The 12,833-nt window shown below is 45.2% G+C and overlaps 2 protein-coding genes across 3 annotated transcripts in view; both read left to right on the forward strand.

Annotated features, from left to right (window-relative positions):
* The window catches only part of pvrl2l (PVR cell adhesion molecule related 2 like), a 220,870-nt gene extending 212,979 nt beyond the window's left edge, over positions 1-7,891 (forward strand). Inside the window, exons 7-10 of one of the 2 annotated variants that reach the window (XM_034600878.1) lie at positions 3,379-3,508; positions 4,721-4,778; positions 5,567-5,662; positions 6,120-7,891. In XM_034600878.1, coding sequence (XP_034456769.1) covers positions 3,379-3,508; positions 4,721-4,778; positions 5,567-5,662; positions 6,120-6,302 — 467 coding nt within the window. In that variant the 3' untranslated portion in view covers positions 6,303-7,891. Of the gene's footprint in view, positions 1-3,375; positions 3,509-4,720; positions 4,779-5,566; positions 5,663-6,119 lie in introns of both variants that reach the window. The other variant, XM_034600877.1, reaches the window with a different exon arrangement.
* Positions 1-12,833, forward strand: part of LOC117770959 (tapasin-like) — a 1,175,540-nt gene that overhangs the window by 394,096 nt on the left and 768,611 nt on the right. The window lies entirely within an intron of this gene.

Here is a 12,833-nt window from a genome sequence, read left to right on the forward strand (position 1 = left end):
CGGCAATTTCTCACCACTCGAGTATCACTTAGATAATAACATTACCGCTGCAGATTTGGGCTGATCTGCTACCAGGGGCTGGAATGAGAAATTGACACAAACGCATCGAGCGGCGCGCGAGCGAAGGTCTGCAGGAGCGGACGCCAGGCGAATTCCCACTCACTGACTTTTTAAATCTAAAAAGCAATGCTTCAGCAGGAAGCCGGCGCAATTGATTTAACAGTATAAATGTTTGATAATTCATAAATATTCGACAACTCCGGCAGGAACCAGCGTTAACTCACTGACGAGGAAATCGAGCCGCGTGTTAGACAAAGACGGAATCTAATGGACGGAAGTAAATGAAAGTGAAATGTGCTGTTGTCTGCGGTTTGTGGCTGCAGCAAAACAACACACAACTTCTGTTGAGACGGGGACAAACAGGGAGAGCGAGTGGGTGTGTGGCACTAATGCACCATGGGAAATCTGAAAAGTTAACGGTTGGTGGTTGTGTCTGCCCACGAGATTTGTTTGTGTGTTTGTCAGCAGGATTACTCAAAATCTACACAACAGATTTCTATTAAATGTTGTCGATGGGCAGGAAACGACCCGAAGAAGAACTCATCAAATATTAGAGTGGATCCAGGATCGTTTTCCACTTTGACTTTGAAATCAGTGCGTAGAACCCAGAACTGTAGAATACGATGTTGTTGCCGTTGCCTTGAACGTCCCTTACGTTGATGAGTTTATTTATATCGCACCAAATTCGACCCTGCACTTCTTTGGGCCTTGAACAATATCTGTGCCAAGGACGCTGCAGATACGACGAACGGTTCTCGAGCCACAGGCAGACGGAGATTTCTGGAAAGTCCCCGTCTATTGCAAAATCTGTACGTGACATAGTTTAGTGTGGAGAAATATTGTTGTTCTGGCAAAGAGACTCGGGAGATATCGTCCTCGAGTTCTGCACAAAGAGCTTTTATCTCCGTTTTATTTGATACACAGTTGTATTTAAATACTCGCACTAGCACAGGGAGAATAAATGAGTTTTATAATGAGAAATCTCCAACGGCACATGTTTCTGCCAAAAACTGCCATTTGGAGATGACGCCTACACGCCTCCTCTGAAAGCTGTGTGACTCTGCTCTGCTTCACTTTGTCACCGTCACGTTTGGCTCAGTTCGGATGTTGTGCTGTGGATCGCTACAGAGTTCAGGGAATAGAGAACATTCATCCTAGAATCGTTTATGCTGTATTCCGTCTTCATTTACTCGGAACCGGTATCATTTGTACTGATGCTTACGCCTCTGCAGAATGTTACCTTTATATATAGATACAGAGATTATTCATATAGACCCTGTAGAGACGTACACTATTAATGTGAGGCACGTCAGGTGCGTGAGAAACGAGCCTGATCAATAAGAGGTTAAGAGACCAATTAAAACCATTTCCCTCCATCTACCTGGTGCAGGAAAGTAGTGAAATTGGATGAAATTGGATGAAATTGGATAAATGCACTTTCTCCTTGTGCAGAAGTACATAATCTTCCAGGTGGCGCACACAGAGCCCCCCCCCCCCCCCCTCCACCATGAAGACCTGGCAGCAATAAAAAACCAAGCAACACAACTTCAGCTGTTCACAATCGTACAAGTTCCTCCTACATTTTGACAGATGTTCAAACAAACTCCGACTGCGAACAGAGGAAAGTCGCGGTTTGGATCTGACGCATCGTCCACTGTGTCCCTGCAGCGTCCTCATTCACTGCTGGACTCTGCGGGACGAGCTCTGTGAGGTTTTGTCCGCCTGCCGAAACGCAAACTCGTGTTCAACCCACTCGTGAAAACAGGTGGAACGCAGTCATCGCTGCTGGACTCAGTTTCACGCCCCTGGTTTTTGCTGCAGAGTGAAGAGCGGCTGTGTGTTATGAAGACAATGGTTTGATGCTCTGTCTCTATTCAGGGCTGTGATGAGTGAGAGAGTGTGAGAGTGTGAGAGTGTGTGAGAGAGTGTGAGAGGTTATTAACACCAGCTTGACATCTGCCCTCAGAGAAACTCACGGCTTCATCTCATCCGTCTTTTAGGCTCAAACCTTGGTTCAATTCCCATGCTTTGTGTGTGTGTGTGTGTGTGTGTGTGTGTGTGTGTGTGTGTGTGTGTGTGTGTGTGTGTGTGTGTGTGTGTGTGTGTGTGTGTGTGTGTGTGTGTGTGTGTGTGTGTGTGTGTGTGCTGAAAGGGCTGGTGTCACTCTCTCTTTCTCTGCCTCCTCCCTCCATCTGTCTTGGCTTCACCGTCATTGTGTCCATCCATCTCATTGACTAGACTCTATAAACTTGTGACAGAACGCCCCCTGTTGGCCAGGAGGAAGAAGTGCAGCCAGGCTTCACGTGATCTTACTCACAATCTCCACAACTCTTTTTTTATTTTCTTTTAAAGCTTAACTTCATCTCACTTTTTTAAAAAAACACACTAATCCCAAGTAACCAGCGATGCAATCAGCACCATATTTATATTCATGTGCATTTATATCATACATCTTCAGGGGGGTTAATGGCATCATCCTCAGGTGAATCCTCTCCCAACCAGCAGCTGAAGCTAAACGGTGGAAATCATAACTTGTTATTGTCTCTGTATGAAACCCAGTGGAGTGTTGTTATTGAAGTGTTGGTGCTTAAATGCAGTTTAACAACAACAAAAAAACCCAGAACAAACAACCGGTGAGAAGGATTCAACCCCGTCTCTGATCTGTCTGGTGAAATCCTTGTTATCGTCAGTGACGGTGCAGAACCGTCCACGCTGCTTGTTGTGCTGTCGGCCGCCTTCTTCTCAATAAACGAAAGGAATCCTGCTCTGAGAGGCGTTTACAGTCGGTTTAGACGCCTGGCCGCCCCCCACAAATCACACAACAGGCTCTTAATTGCGGCGAGGTGTCGAGGTCAGCCTGAGACTCGGCTGGTGCGAAGCCGCTTTTCAAGATTCACGGCGTTCACGTGCGTTAGCGAACGAGGGAGGAGGCTGAGCGCCGCTTTCATTCCACCACAACTCACACTGAGTTCTTTGCTTTCGATGTCACTTCAGAAAAACACGCACGAGAGCAACTTGACTCTCGATCTCCTGCTTTCACGTTAGGTTTTCTCCAGGGATTCATCACGACGGCTCATTTTACTCCCATTAAAGTGTGTTGTTTTATCTGTTTGTTGTTTGTTTTACGCGTTTAGCTCGGCCGCGGTTAATAATGAAACGCGGCTCGATCACATAAACACAGGCTGCTGTTCTCTCCCACACCAACTTCAGCAGGAAAACACATAAAGATACAAACATTAGCACCACATGAAAATTTAAATGACCTGCTAATAAAACTCCTGTCTCTCCTCTCTTTTCTTTGTCTCTCGCCCACTGAAGAAGAGCAGAGACCAATCACCCCAGGCCCCCCGACAGGTGCCATTGTCGGCGGCATCCTCGGCGTCCTTGTCTTCATCGCCATCGTCGGCGGCGTCATCTTCTTCGTCCGCAAGCACCAGGAAGATGCAGAGTAAGTCTTCATCTACTCCATCGTTTGTTTAACCTCCCGAGCAGAATTAATATCCCCCCACGGGTCTGAGGCTCATTAAAAACTTATTGCACGTCACGAGGAGCCGCGGCAGAGGAACCTCGGCGGCAAATCCTGACCTGAAGTTTATAGCACGAGACCGCCTGGAGGTTTTACTCCCAAAATGTCCTCCCCTCCCCTCCCCGTCCCTTCCCTTCCCCCGGGGCTGCAGCTGTAAATTTAGAATTTATTAAACCTTTAATTCCACCTTTAAAAGGTGATTTTCCAAACGGAGGTTCCCTGTAGGAGACCGGCCTGTGTAGTGAATTAACAAACACGTGTCACACGCTGGTAGTTTCCCTCCAGGAGGTTAATCAGTCTCATATTTATGTTGCAGTGATGTCGCTGGATGCTCTTGTGATTAGAAAGTGATGCAGCAGCACAACAAGGTCGAGTTTACTGAGATTAAAAAAGAATTACAAGCAATTAGAAACCGATGATTGCAAAGTTCAGGGTCGGAGCTTTTACTGTAGGTGCAGTGCAAACAGAGAATGATTCATAATGTGGGGAAACTCGTTTCCTTCAAGGAGACGTATGATGTTTTTTCAGTGTTTAATTTCCCTCTGGAGGTTTTTTATTATTAATATAAAACTTTGACATTCACTCTGAATCACTGACCGTCAATAAATTCCTGTTTTAAATGGGACACAACTGCATGAATAGCTCCAGTGTCACTGACAGATATTATTGCACCATTATTTCAGTGTGTTTTCTCTTTTAAATGAGTATTAATATTTAAAAAAAAGATATATTTCTCGAACGCGTCCATGTCACGTGACCCACTGACTCTAAACCAATTGTATTACTACTGTAGATAAACAGGACACGCCTCCTTTTTATTGGATTTCAGTGCTTCCTGTATTTCATCTGATTATTAATAATTTAAAGTAGAATGGACTCACAGAGCTCGAACCCACCGTCTCCTTAAGAAAGCACATTAAAGTCAGTGGATCCAGATTCAGATTCACACACGCTGGTGGTTTTCAGCCCTTCAACGCCTCAGAGCGTTTATCTCCAGCTCTGCCTGTTCACGTGTTTCCTTTTTCCAAATTTCTTCGCAGTATTGTTTCTAATCTGAATTAAAAAAAAGAGAAATCTGACGTGTTAGCGAAGCGCGGATCAATATCACATTATCTCTGTGTTTTGTCCAATCAGCGGCCCTCCCAAGCACAAGCCCCCTCCCCCGGTGAAGGCCGGCAGCTCCACAGAGATGGTGAGTGTTCGACGTGGCTTCGGATCCATCTTTACTGGGGCTGATTATACTGTACACACACACACACACACACACACACACACACACACACACACACACACACACACACACACACAGACACACAGTCCATTTGGACAGTCATAATGGGGCTAATGGCTATTGATTAGAGATCTAAGTTGGCTTGTGTGTCGAAATAATTAGCTCGGCTTGTAAAGAGCTCCATTAGGAGAGCTCTCTCCTCCCTCCTCCTCTCCTCCCTCCTCTCCTCTTATCTCCTCCCTCCTCTCCTCTTATCTCCTCCCTCCTCTCCTCTTATCTCCTCCCTCCTCCTCTCCTCTTGTCTCCTCTCCTCCTCTCTCTCGATTGTATGTATAAAGTATAAAGTCTCAATGGATGTTAAACAGACACACATTATAAAATGATAAAGAGATAAATGAACTTGAACCTGAGCAGTGGCCCCTGTGATATTTACAGATGATAAATAATCACTGACAGGATCCTGACACAGTGAATTAGTGTTTATTAGACAAGAGGAGTTGATGTAAAGAATCACAGACCCAGTTAAAGTTAACTCACATTCATTTATGGTCATATTGGTCATACCAAACCCAGAATATCTAGAATACTGCAGTGGGAATTCATCCGTGTATTTGTGGCTGTGTTATTTCACAGCTGTTATCTCGTCACCGTGAAGTTATTTATTATTCCTCTTGTCCCCTCGGTTTTGTTTGATTGTGTTGTTTTCTGTTTTGTTCACCTCCCTGTGTCGATGGGGTTTTTGTGTGTAGCTGAACAAACCATCAGAGCCTCCCACGGCCACAGAGACGGCTCCTCTCAGCCCGGGAGAGGTTTACTACGAGCCCACAGGGAGAGAGCCTGTCACGGTGAATAACACACACACACACACAGACACACACACACAGCCACAGACACACACACAGACACACACACAGTCCCAGTGGGCTCTGTGCTGTATCTGAAGTGTCTCAGGGACGTCACGGCTCTTTAACTCGGTACCAGTCAATCTGTTATTACTGTTTAACTGTGTAAAATTACTATGATGAAGTACTGGGTCACTTAAAGAGAGAGACATCTGAGAATTTCAGAATAAAATCATAAGTATAAAGCCATAAAATTACATGAAAAACCATTACCATCATTTCAAAATTAATTTTCCTTTTTCTGTGTTTGTTGCAGTTTACGATTTGGAGCTAGTTTCCTTTCATGTTTGAGCTTCCTCTGTTGCTTTGGTCTGATTTACTTACGTACATTATATTCTGTAAATCTATTATATTCCTGATGAAGTCGACTAACAGAACCCGGCTGTGTTCAACTCTGCAGAACCTGGACGACGAGACGACCGGCGCCCTGAACGGCGGCGCCCCTCCAGTCATGGTCGATCTGGACAAATACGACAACATCGACGGTCACCGCGGCAACGACTTGGATTCATCCAGCCACGAGCCACCGCCTGCCAACATCTGTCGCGGCGAGAGCTTTGTGTCTCCCGCCATGTACGTGTAGCCGTGGCGACCAGGGCACCGCGTCACGGGCGTGTGGGCGAGTTCCAGGTCACCTAAATCTGCATGAAAAGCAAAGGCCAAGTTGAAACTTACACGTGATGACATTTTGGGTTCGTTTTTCTTTACTCGACTCGTTTACTGGGAGCTGTGGGTTTTTAAATCTTTAAATCTAAAGGATTCGTATAGTCTTCATTATTACTGCATTTCAAATAATCCTAATGAAACACAAGATATCGTTTTAATCATCATGCACAGACAGTAGTTCGTGATATCTGACGAGCCACGCAGCCATTGAAATCATGTGAGCGTTGCGTATGATGAGGCGGGCGTTTACAATATGTTAATTACACGAGTGAGAGGCGTCGCAATGTAGGTGAACTGGAACACCCCCCCCCCCCCCCCTCAGCTAATTAACACACGCTGTTCAAACCCAGCAGAGTTTCCTGTGAATCCAGTGTGACAGATTTTATGCAACATTTTGTGCCATGAATATACAAAGTTTTCTGTTTACAGCCGTAGGAAAGTGATTTGAAACCTTTTTCCCTCTTTAAATGAACATAAAAGGATAAAACATCAGTGGCAGCCTTTAAAAAAAATGAAATCTTTGAAATCCATTCAAAGTTCCCTTTTGCCGCCGCGGTCGGTTGGGTTTGAATTACATTCCGCCGAATTCGGTCCCGGCGAATCCAAAACCCCGATCGTCTGGCTCCGTAGGCGGCTTCAGTTAATCACTCCAGATGTTTCAACGTATTTCAGTTATTAATCGACAATAATTCCAAAAAAAAAAAACAGCCTTTCCCTCTCTTGTCTACGGTCCAATGAACAAACATTCCGCTTTACCACATCGTCCACGGGCCTCGTCCGCCCCCCGGACCGCCGGCGGCGCCCGGCGGCGCTGCTCGTTCGCACAAACCAGTGAACCCACGTTACCTGGCAACCTTACGTGATTAAGATTCATTCATATCTGCTGTGGTTTGATTGCAGGAGTTGTGGTTCACTGCAAAGCACACACACACACACACACACACACACACACACACACCGATGTTTGTATTCAGTCTAATAACTCACGGTGTAGCGGTTGGGGAAGCACAGTGAGGAATGTAGTGAACATGCTCAGCATACATCAGAGGACTACTGCCATTACAGCCATTTTACCTGATTAAAGTGGCCTCACGCTCTGATGTATGCAGGACTTTTCACCTGCGGGGAAAATATGCGTTTTGCATTTGAGCCGATTTCTCGACTTGGAAGCAAAAACCGGCAAAAACAACAAAAAAAAAACAAAAGGGAACAGGACGCCGGGCCGAATCCGAACTTGGTCTCTCGACGCCCGATGGTACCAAATGGTGAACGGTGTAAATATTGATGAATAATATATTGTTGGTGACATGTGTACACATAAAAAAAAAAATAATGAAGTGTAGGTGTTCTCAGTGCCTCTGTACAGGGGATGGAAGTTTGTTAAATGTCAAAATTGAGCGAGTATCAAAAAAAAAAAAAAAAGAAGTGTATATTACTATTTTACTTTTCACTGGTACACAGAGGTCGTCACTTAATACTAAAATATTTTATTTGAGTATATATATAAAAAAACGATGGGTGTGGATTTTACTCCTTGTTCATATTACTCTGCATGGCATGATCGGTGGCTTGTTGAAACACTTTTCCCAAGGCTGTTTGCGGAATAATCTCCTTCATTTGTAAAAACATTTTTGAATGTCAAAAAGAAAATGTTTCTTTTTTGTTTTTGTTTTTCTATCTCTGTCTCATTGCATCCGTCACCGTCACACACACCACGAGCACCAGAACAACTTGAGTTGAGAGAGTGGTGATTTTTTTTTAAATTTCTCGGTGTTTGTGCGCGACGGCTCGGCAGGCGCCCGTGTTTTTCATCTTTAGCTTTGATCAGGAAACGCGGCCCCACAGAGCGGCTTCATCCCGTGACCTCAACTCTGAGAAGTGGTGCGTTGGCGGCGGGACGGCGGACTGGAGCACATATGCAGGAGGTGCCGGGAGAAACATTCGTAGAATAAGAAAATCATAAGAACGAAGCGTTAGAGGACTGAATAGATAACAAGCAGAAAACAGGAAGTTCACGTTCTGCGTGGTCGACTCCGAATGCAACATTTTTATGTTTTATGATCTATGACAATCATGCAACATCTATAACCATCACTGGCTTTGGTGGAGAGGCTGACTTGTTGATCACTCATCATTCGAAATAGGGTTTTTAGGCTTTTGCCTTTTATTTTTGCTGATTTCGGTCAGAGTCACCTCAACGCAGCCGAGCCTCGTTGTGGAAATCGGTTTGTTTTTCAGCTGCAATACGTGTTTATCTGATAATGTGACTCCGCAGTTTGAATTCCAGGATAAAGAGGGACTTGTATAACACCAACCTGTGTGTATACGTCTTCTACGTGCGTCTACTTCTTGAGTCTGAGGTGTTTACTTCAAAGGGAACGTCTGCATGCTGCATGGACCTATGGGGGGGGGGGAATAAAAGCTATTTCCTTGTTTTGCAAGAAGAGTCGACGCCTCCCATGACAAGTATTTGGCTTTTTGACTCACGAACCTGGTGCAGTGTCAGACGAGCACGGCCACTGAACTAAAAACTCAACCGCTCTTTTGTCTGCAAATTAATTTCCCAAAATGAATGAATGTGTAGTTTCCTGTGGATTAATGTGTTTGATGTGTTTTGCTGGCGGGCTGCGCTGGAGGGATTGAGCAGACAGACAATCATCGGGATCCATTATGTTGGAGAGTGACTCAGCGAGCGGTGGGTTATGAGTTTGGTCTCATTCGGGGGATCAGTCTTATCCAGAGCGTCACGTTTCATAGAGTCGCTTCGTTCTGGACGTATCTCGAATTAAAATCTTAACTTCTCCAGGAAAAACAGGCCTGAGGCGGAAATTGCGGAGACGCAGCCTGAACCCAGTGAGCAGGTCGCGTTCGTCCATTAACCTCACGTGTCCGCAGCTGAGAGAAGGTGGCGTGGTGGAAGGGCGGAGACCTCACGTGGTGCCGTGTCGCATCTTGGGGCCGAGGGTTCGAAGCCAGAAACACGAGCTGTGAATGTCTCGGTCTGAATCCTCTCCCTCGTTGTTTCTTTCTCCCTCTCCGTTCTCTCTCATTCATCCATCGACATCCCAGCTTCTCATCACGCAGCCAGACGTGCCTTCTTTATTTTATTTTTAGCTCTTCAATTCTCACATCTCTCGTCTGACAGTCGGACGGATGATGAAAGAGGGAAACACACACACACAGGATGCGTTTGACATCGATGATGCTACAAGAAAAACAGGAGAAAACACTGGAGGTGTAATCATATTTTTGTGTTTCATGGATTTTCTTTCATTTTCTTTTTTAATTTGTTTATCACTGATCGGTTTTCATTTATGCTTTTTTTGGGAAACCTATTGTACATGTTTTTCAGATCATTGTCTTGTCAAATAAAATGTAAACCAAAAGCCCAGGAGGTCGTGGTGGTTATTGTCCCCGTCAGCTTCCCCATAGACGGACGCGGCGTGAAGACGCAGCTGAGCAGCGAGCGGCAGGACTGCTGAGATTGATATTTTTTTCTTTTATTTGTTGGATGTTTCAGGGAAGTAGAAACTTTTTCAGCTTAGAGATAAACTTTGACTCTTTTGTTCTTTCGACTGGACTCGGAAGAGACGATCGATGCCTCTGTACTTTAAAGCAGCTATAATCAATATTTTGTTATTAACCAGACAGTTGTGAGTCCACAACTGTCTGCAGCTGCACAGACACACAAACATGACTCCATGAATGAATGAATGCTGTCCCCCTCAATGTGTCTGATTGGTTTTTCATCAAGATGCATGAATTATTCTCTGAGAAATCAATGAAAATGTTGAAGAAAGTGAAGATGAATCCTGAATCTGCCTCCTGATCCAAACCAAACTTCCCTGAAACACACGACCAGTAGTTTCTTTGTGTAATCTTGCTCACAAACAAACAAACAAACAACAAACAAACAGACGGGGGGGGGGGACAAAGTCACTTAGAATCATGGAAATGAATCTCAAATAATACAAAATGTTCTTTCTTCAGTGATGTATTCTCACGGTTGTAGCACATGAGTGTAATTATACCAGGTTCATGTGAAATTGAGCCTTTAAGTCCCACAGTAATTACAGAGGAGCACATATCTCAGTGGTAATTAGAACCTGCCGTGTTTCAGCAGCACGGAGACACGAGGCCGACGCTGTGCCTGCTCTTCGTCTCTCGTCTCCATCGCGTTGTCTTTCTTTTCTCTCAGTCGTCTCATCTTGCCTCTGAAAGCCGAGCTGGGATTGATGCCGTCTTTTCACTTGTGTCTGTGTCGGTGAAGAAAGTAAACACCGGCTCGGTTGATATTCATACGTTACCTGCCTCCGCTGGAATAAACCTACAGTGAACATCTAAATATGTGGGGTTATCTTATTTTAACAGTTAACTCAAAACCAACTTCCGTTGCCGGTGACAGGCACATTCCTCATTTTATCTCAAAACTAAACAACAGGGGAAAAAAGATCTGGTTGTTGGTGACTCAGCATTTTGATTTAGCTCATAGCTTCTAGTTCTGCACGTCCGCAGCAGCAGAGGGGACGAGGGGAGCAGAGGACAATTTGAAATGTGTTTTCAACAGATATTTATACATAATAAATCGTACTTGATCCCATTTAAGCAACGTTTGCGTGACCTTTGCCCCCCTGGGCCTTGGGCTGGGGTCATCTGTATCTGCTTTGCTTTACAAGAGATGAACTCTTCACGTTGTAAAACCTAAACGTCTCAGAATCCGAACACTTCAGGAGTCCCGTCCCGTTCCAGCAGGTGGACACTTCCTTTTTAAAGGTCCTGCTCCGAGGCAGCAGCTGCGTGTTTTATCACCAGCGTTTACTTAAGCTGCCGCTCGGTAGCCGAGTCCTGTCGGATCAGATGAGACGAGACGCTGTCAGCGAGCGTTTGTTCACTTTTGTGACTAATTAACTGAATCGTCGAGTTCACCCTGGTCCCCGCCGGCTTCCGCCTTTGACACAGATGTGAAGTGAGTGAGGGGGCCGGCCATCGGCAGCGGATCAGCTCCAATCAGAGGCCCAGACGGCCACGTGACGGACGATCATATTAGGTGTTGAGCAGCCTGAGTGATGAAGCCACAGGGCCGCAGCTCCTGTCGTGAGTCGGCACATTTCCAGATTTATGTTCTCGGTGACATCAGGTATCAGGCAGAGCTGAAACATCCACTGGTTTGTCAGGTTGGAGTCGGACAGACCTCAGAGGGACGATGCATCTGCTCGACCTGTCCTCGTCTTCCTGGAAAGACACGTCCGATCGCAGGGTTCAGACTCAGGTGGAGGGACGAGGGAAGATGAACACTAACGTAACGCTAACGCTGCGCAGACAACACAATCGATGGGAGTGCATCGACCCGGGGAGATGGAATAATGATAATTGCTTCTTCTTCTTTTCCAGGTGTTGGAAAAATACTCCAGTGATGTGACTTCGTCTTCTTCAGGGACGGATCTGTAGCGTTGACTGTTGTATTAATGCATTTTAGTTTGTTTCATCTCTGTGATTTCAAATGTTAATGTCACACACACGAAGTATCACACATCGAACTATGACATGTTCTGTTAATTGATTTAATAAAAGATACAAATACAGATTTCGCTCTTTACTGCTTCATCCATATTTACACAATCATTCTTCTTTAATCCTACAAAACAAAGCACCTCACATTTCACAATAAAAGGGACAGTAGAGAACACATGGGTCAAATCCACTGTTGGTCAGTGGATTTTGAAATGTCTCCCGGCTCTGCCTTCATTTCGTGCCTCGAATGTGGACGAACAGAAACTTTAGGCCTGTTCAAAACTTTGCTGGGACACTTTGACACTTTGTCAATCCATTCCGTTTGTAGTTCCCATTACACTTTAATGAGGTTTACTTCTGTGGATTCGCTTGCATTAAATACAGTGACCACCCTCTGCTTTCCAGCATCAGCCTGCAATCGCTCACACTAATGAAACCACTTAGGACTCCGATTCCCAAAGCCACGAGTGATGAGAAGATTTACAAAGAGGTGGAGGAAAAGGAACGATTGCTGAGATGAAGGGAGAGAAAAGGCCTCTCTGATTGAGGGTGGAGACGTGAGAACAGGAAAGAAAAGAAATTGCAAGATGGAGGGATTAGAGTAAACAGGTAGAGAGGTGGACTCATAGAGATTAGGGGAGTGAGATGGAAGGAGGGAGTGTGGGCCGCTGAATCAATGAGCGAGTCAATACCGAGTGGACGAGATGTGATGAGAGAGAAAAATGGCGTGGAGCAGGCGGAGGAAAACGCCCCCGTGTTGTGTTGGAGCCCCGCCGAGAAAAATGGCCCCGGAGATAATGAGAATCCGCAGCAGTCCACAAGTGATAGGAGAAAAAAACAGTTTTATTTTGTCTTATCATCTGGAACAGGAACAGATTCAAGATCATTTGGTGACAGTCATTCTCCCAGAAAAATAATCAGGTAATAGAAGCTTCAC

This window comes from Hippoglossus hippoglossus, chromosome 11 (assembly GCF_009819705.1).
Source record: "Hippoglossus hippoglossus isolate fHipHip1 chromosome 11, fHipHip1.pri, whole genome shotgun sequence".
NCBI classification, from domain to species: Eukaryota; Metazoa; Chordata; class Actinopteri; order Pleuronectiformes; family Pleuronectidae; genus Hippoglossus; species Hippoglossus hippoglossus.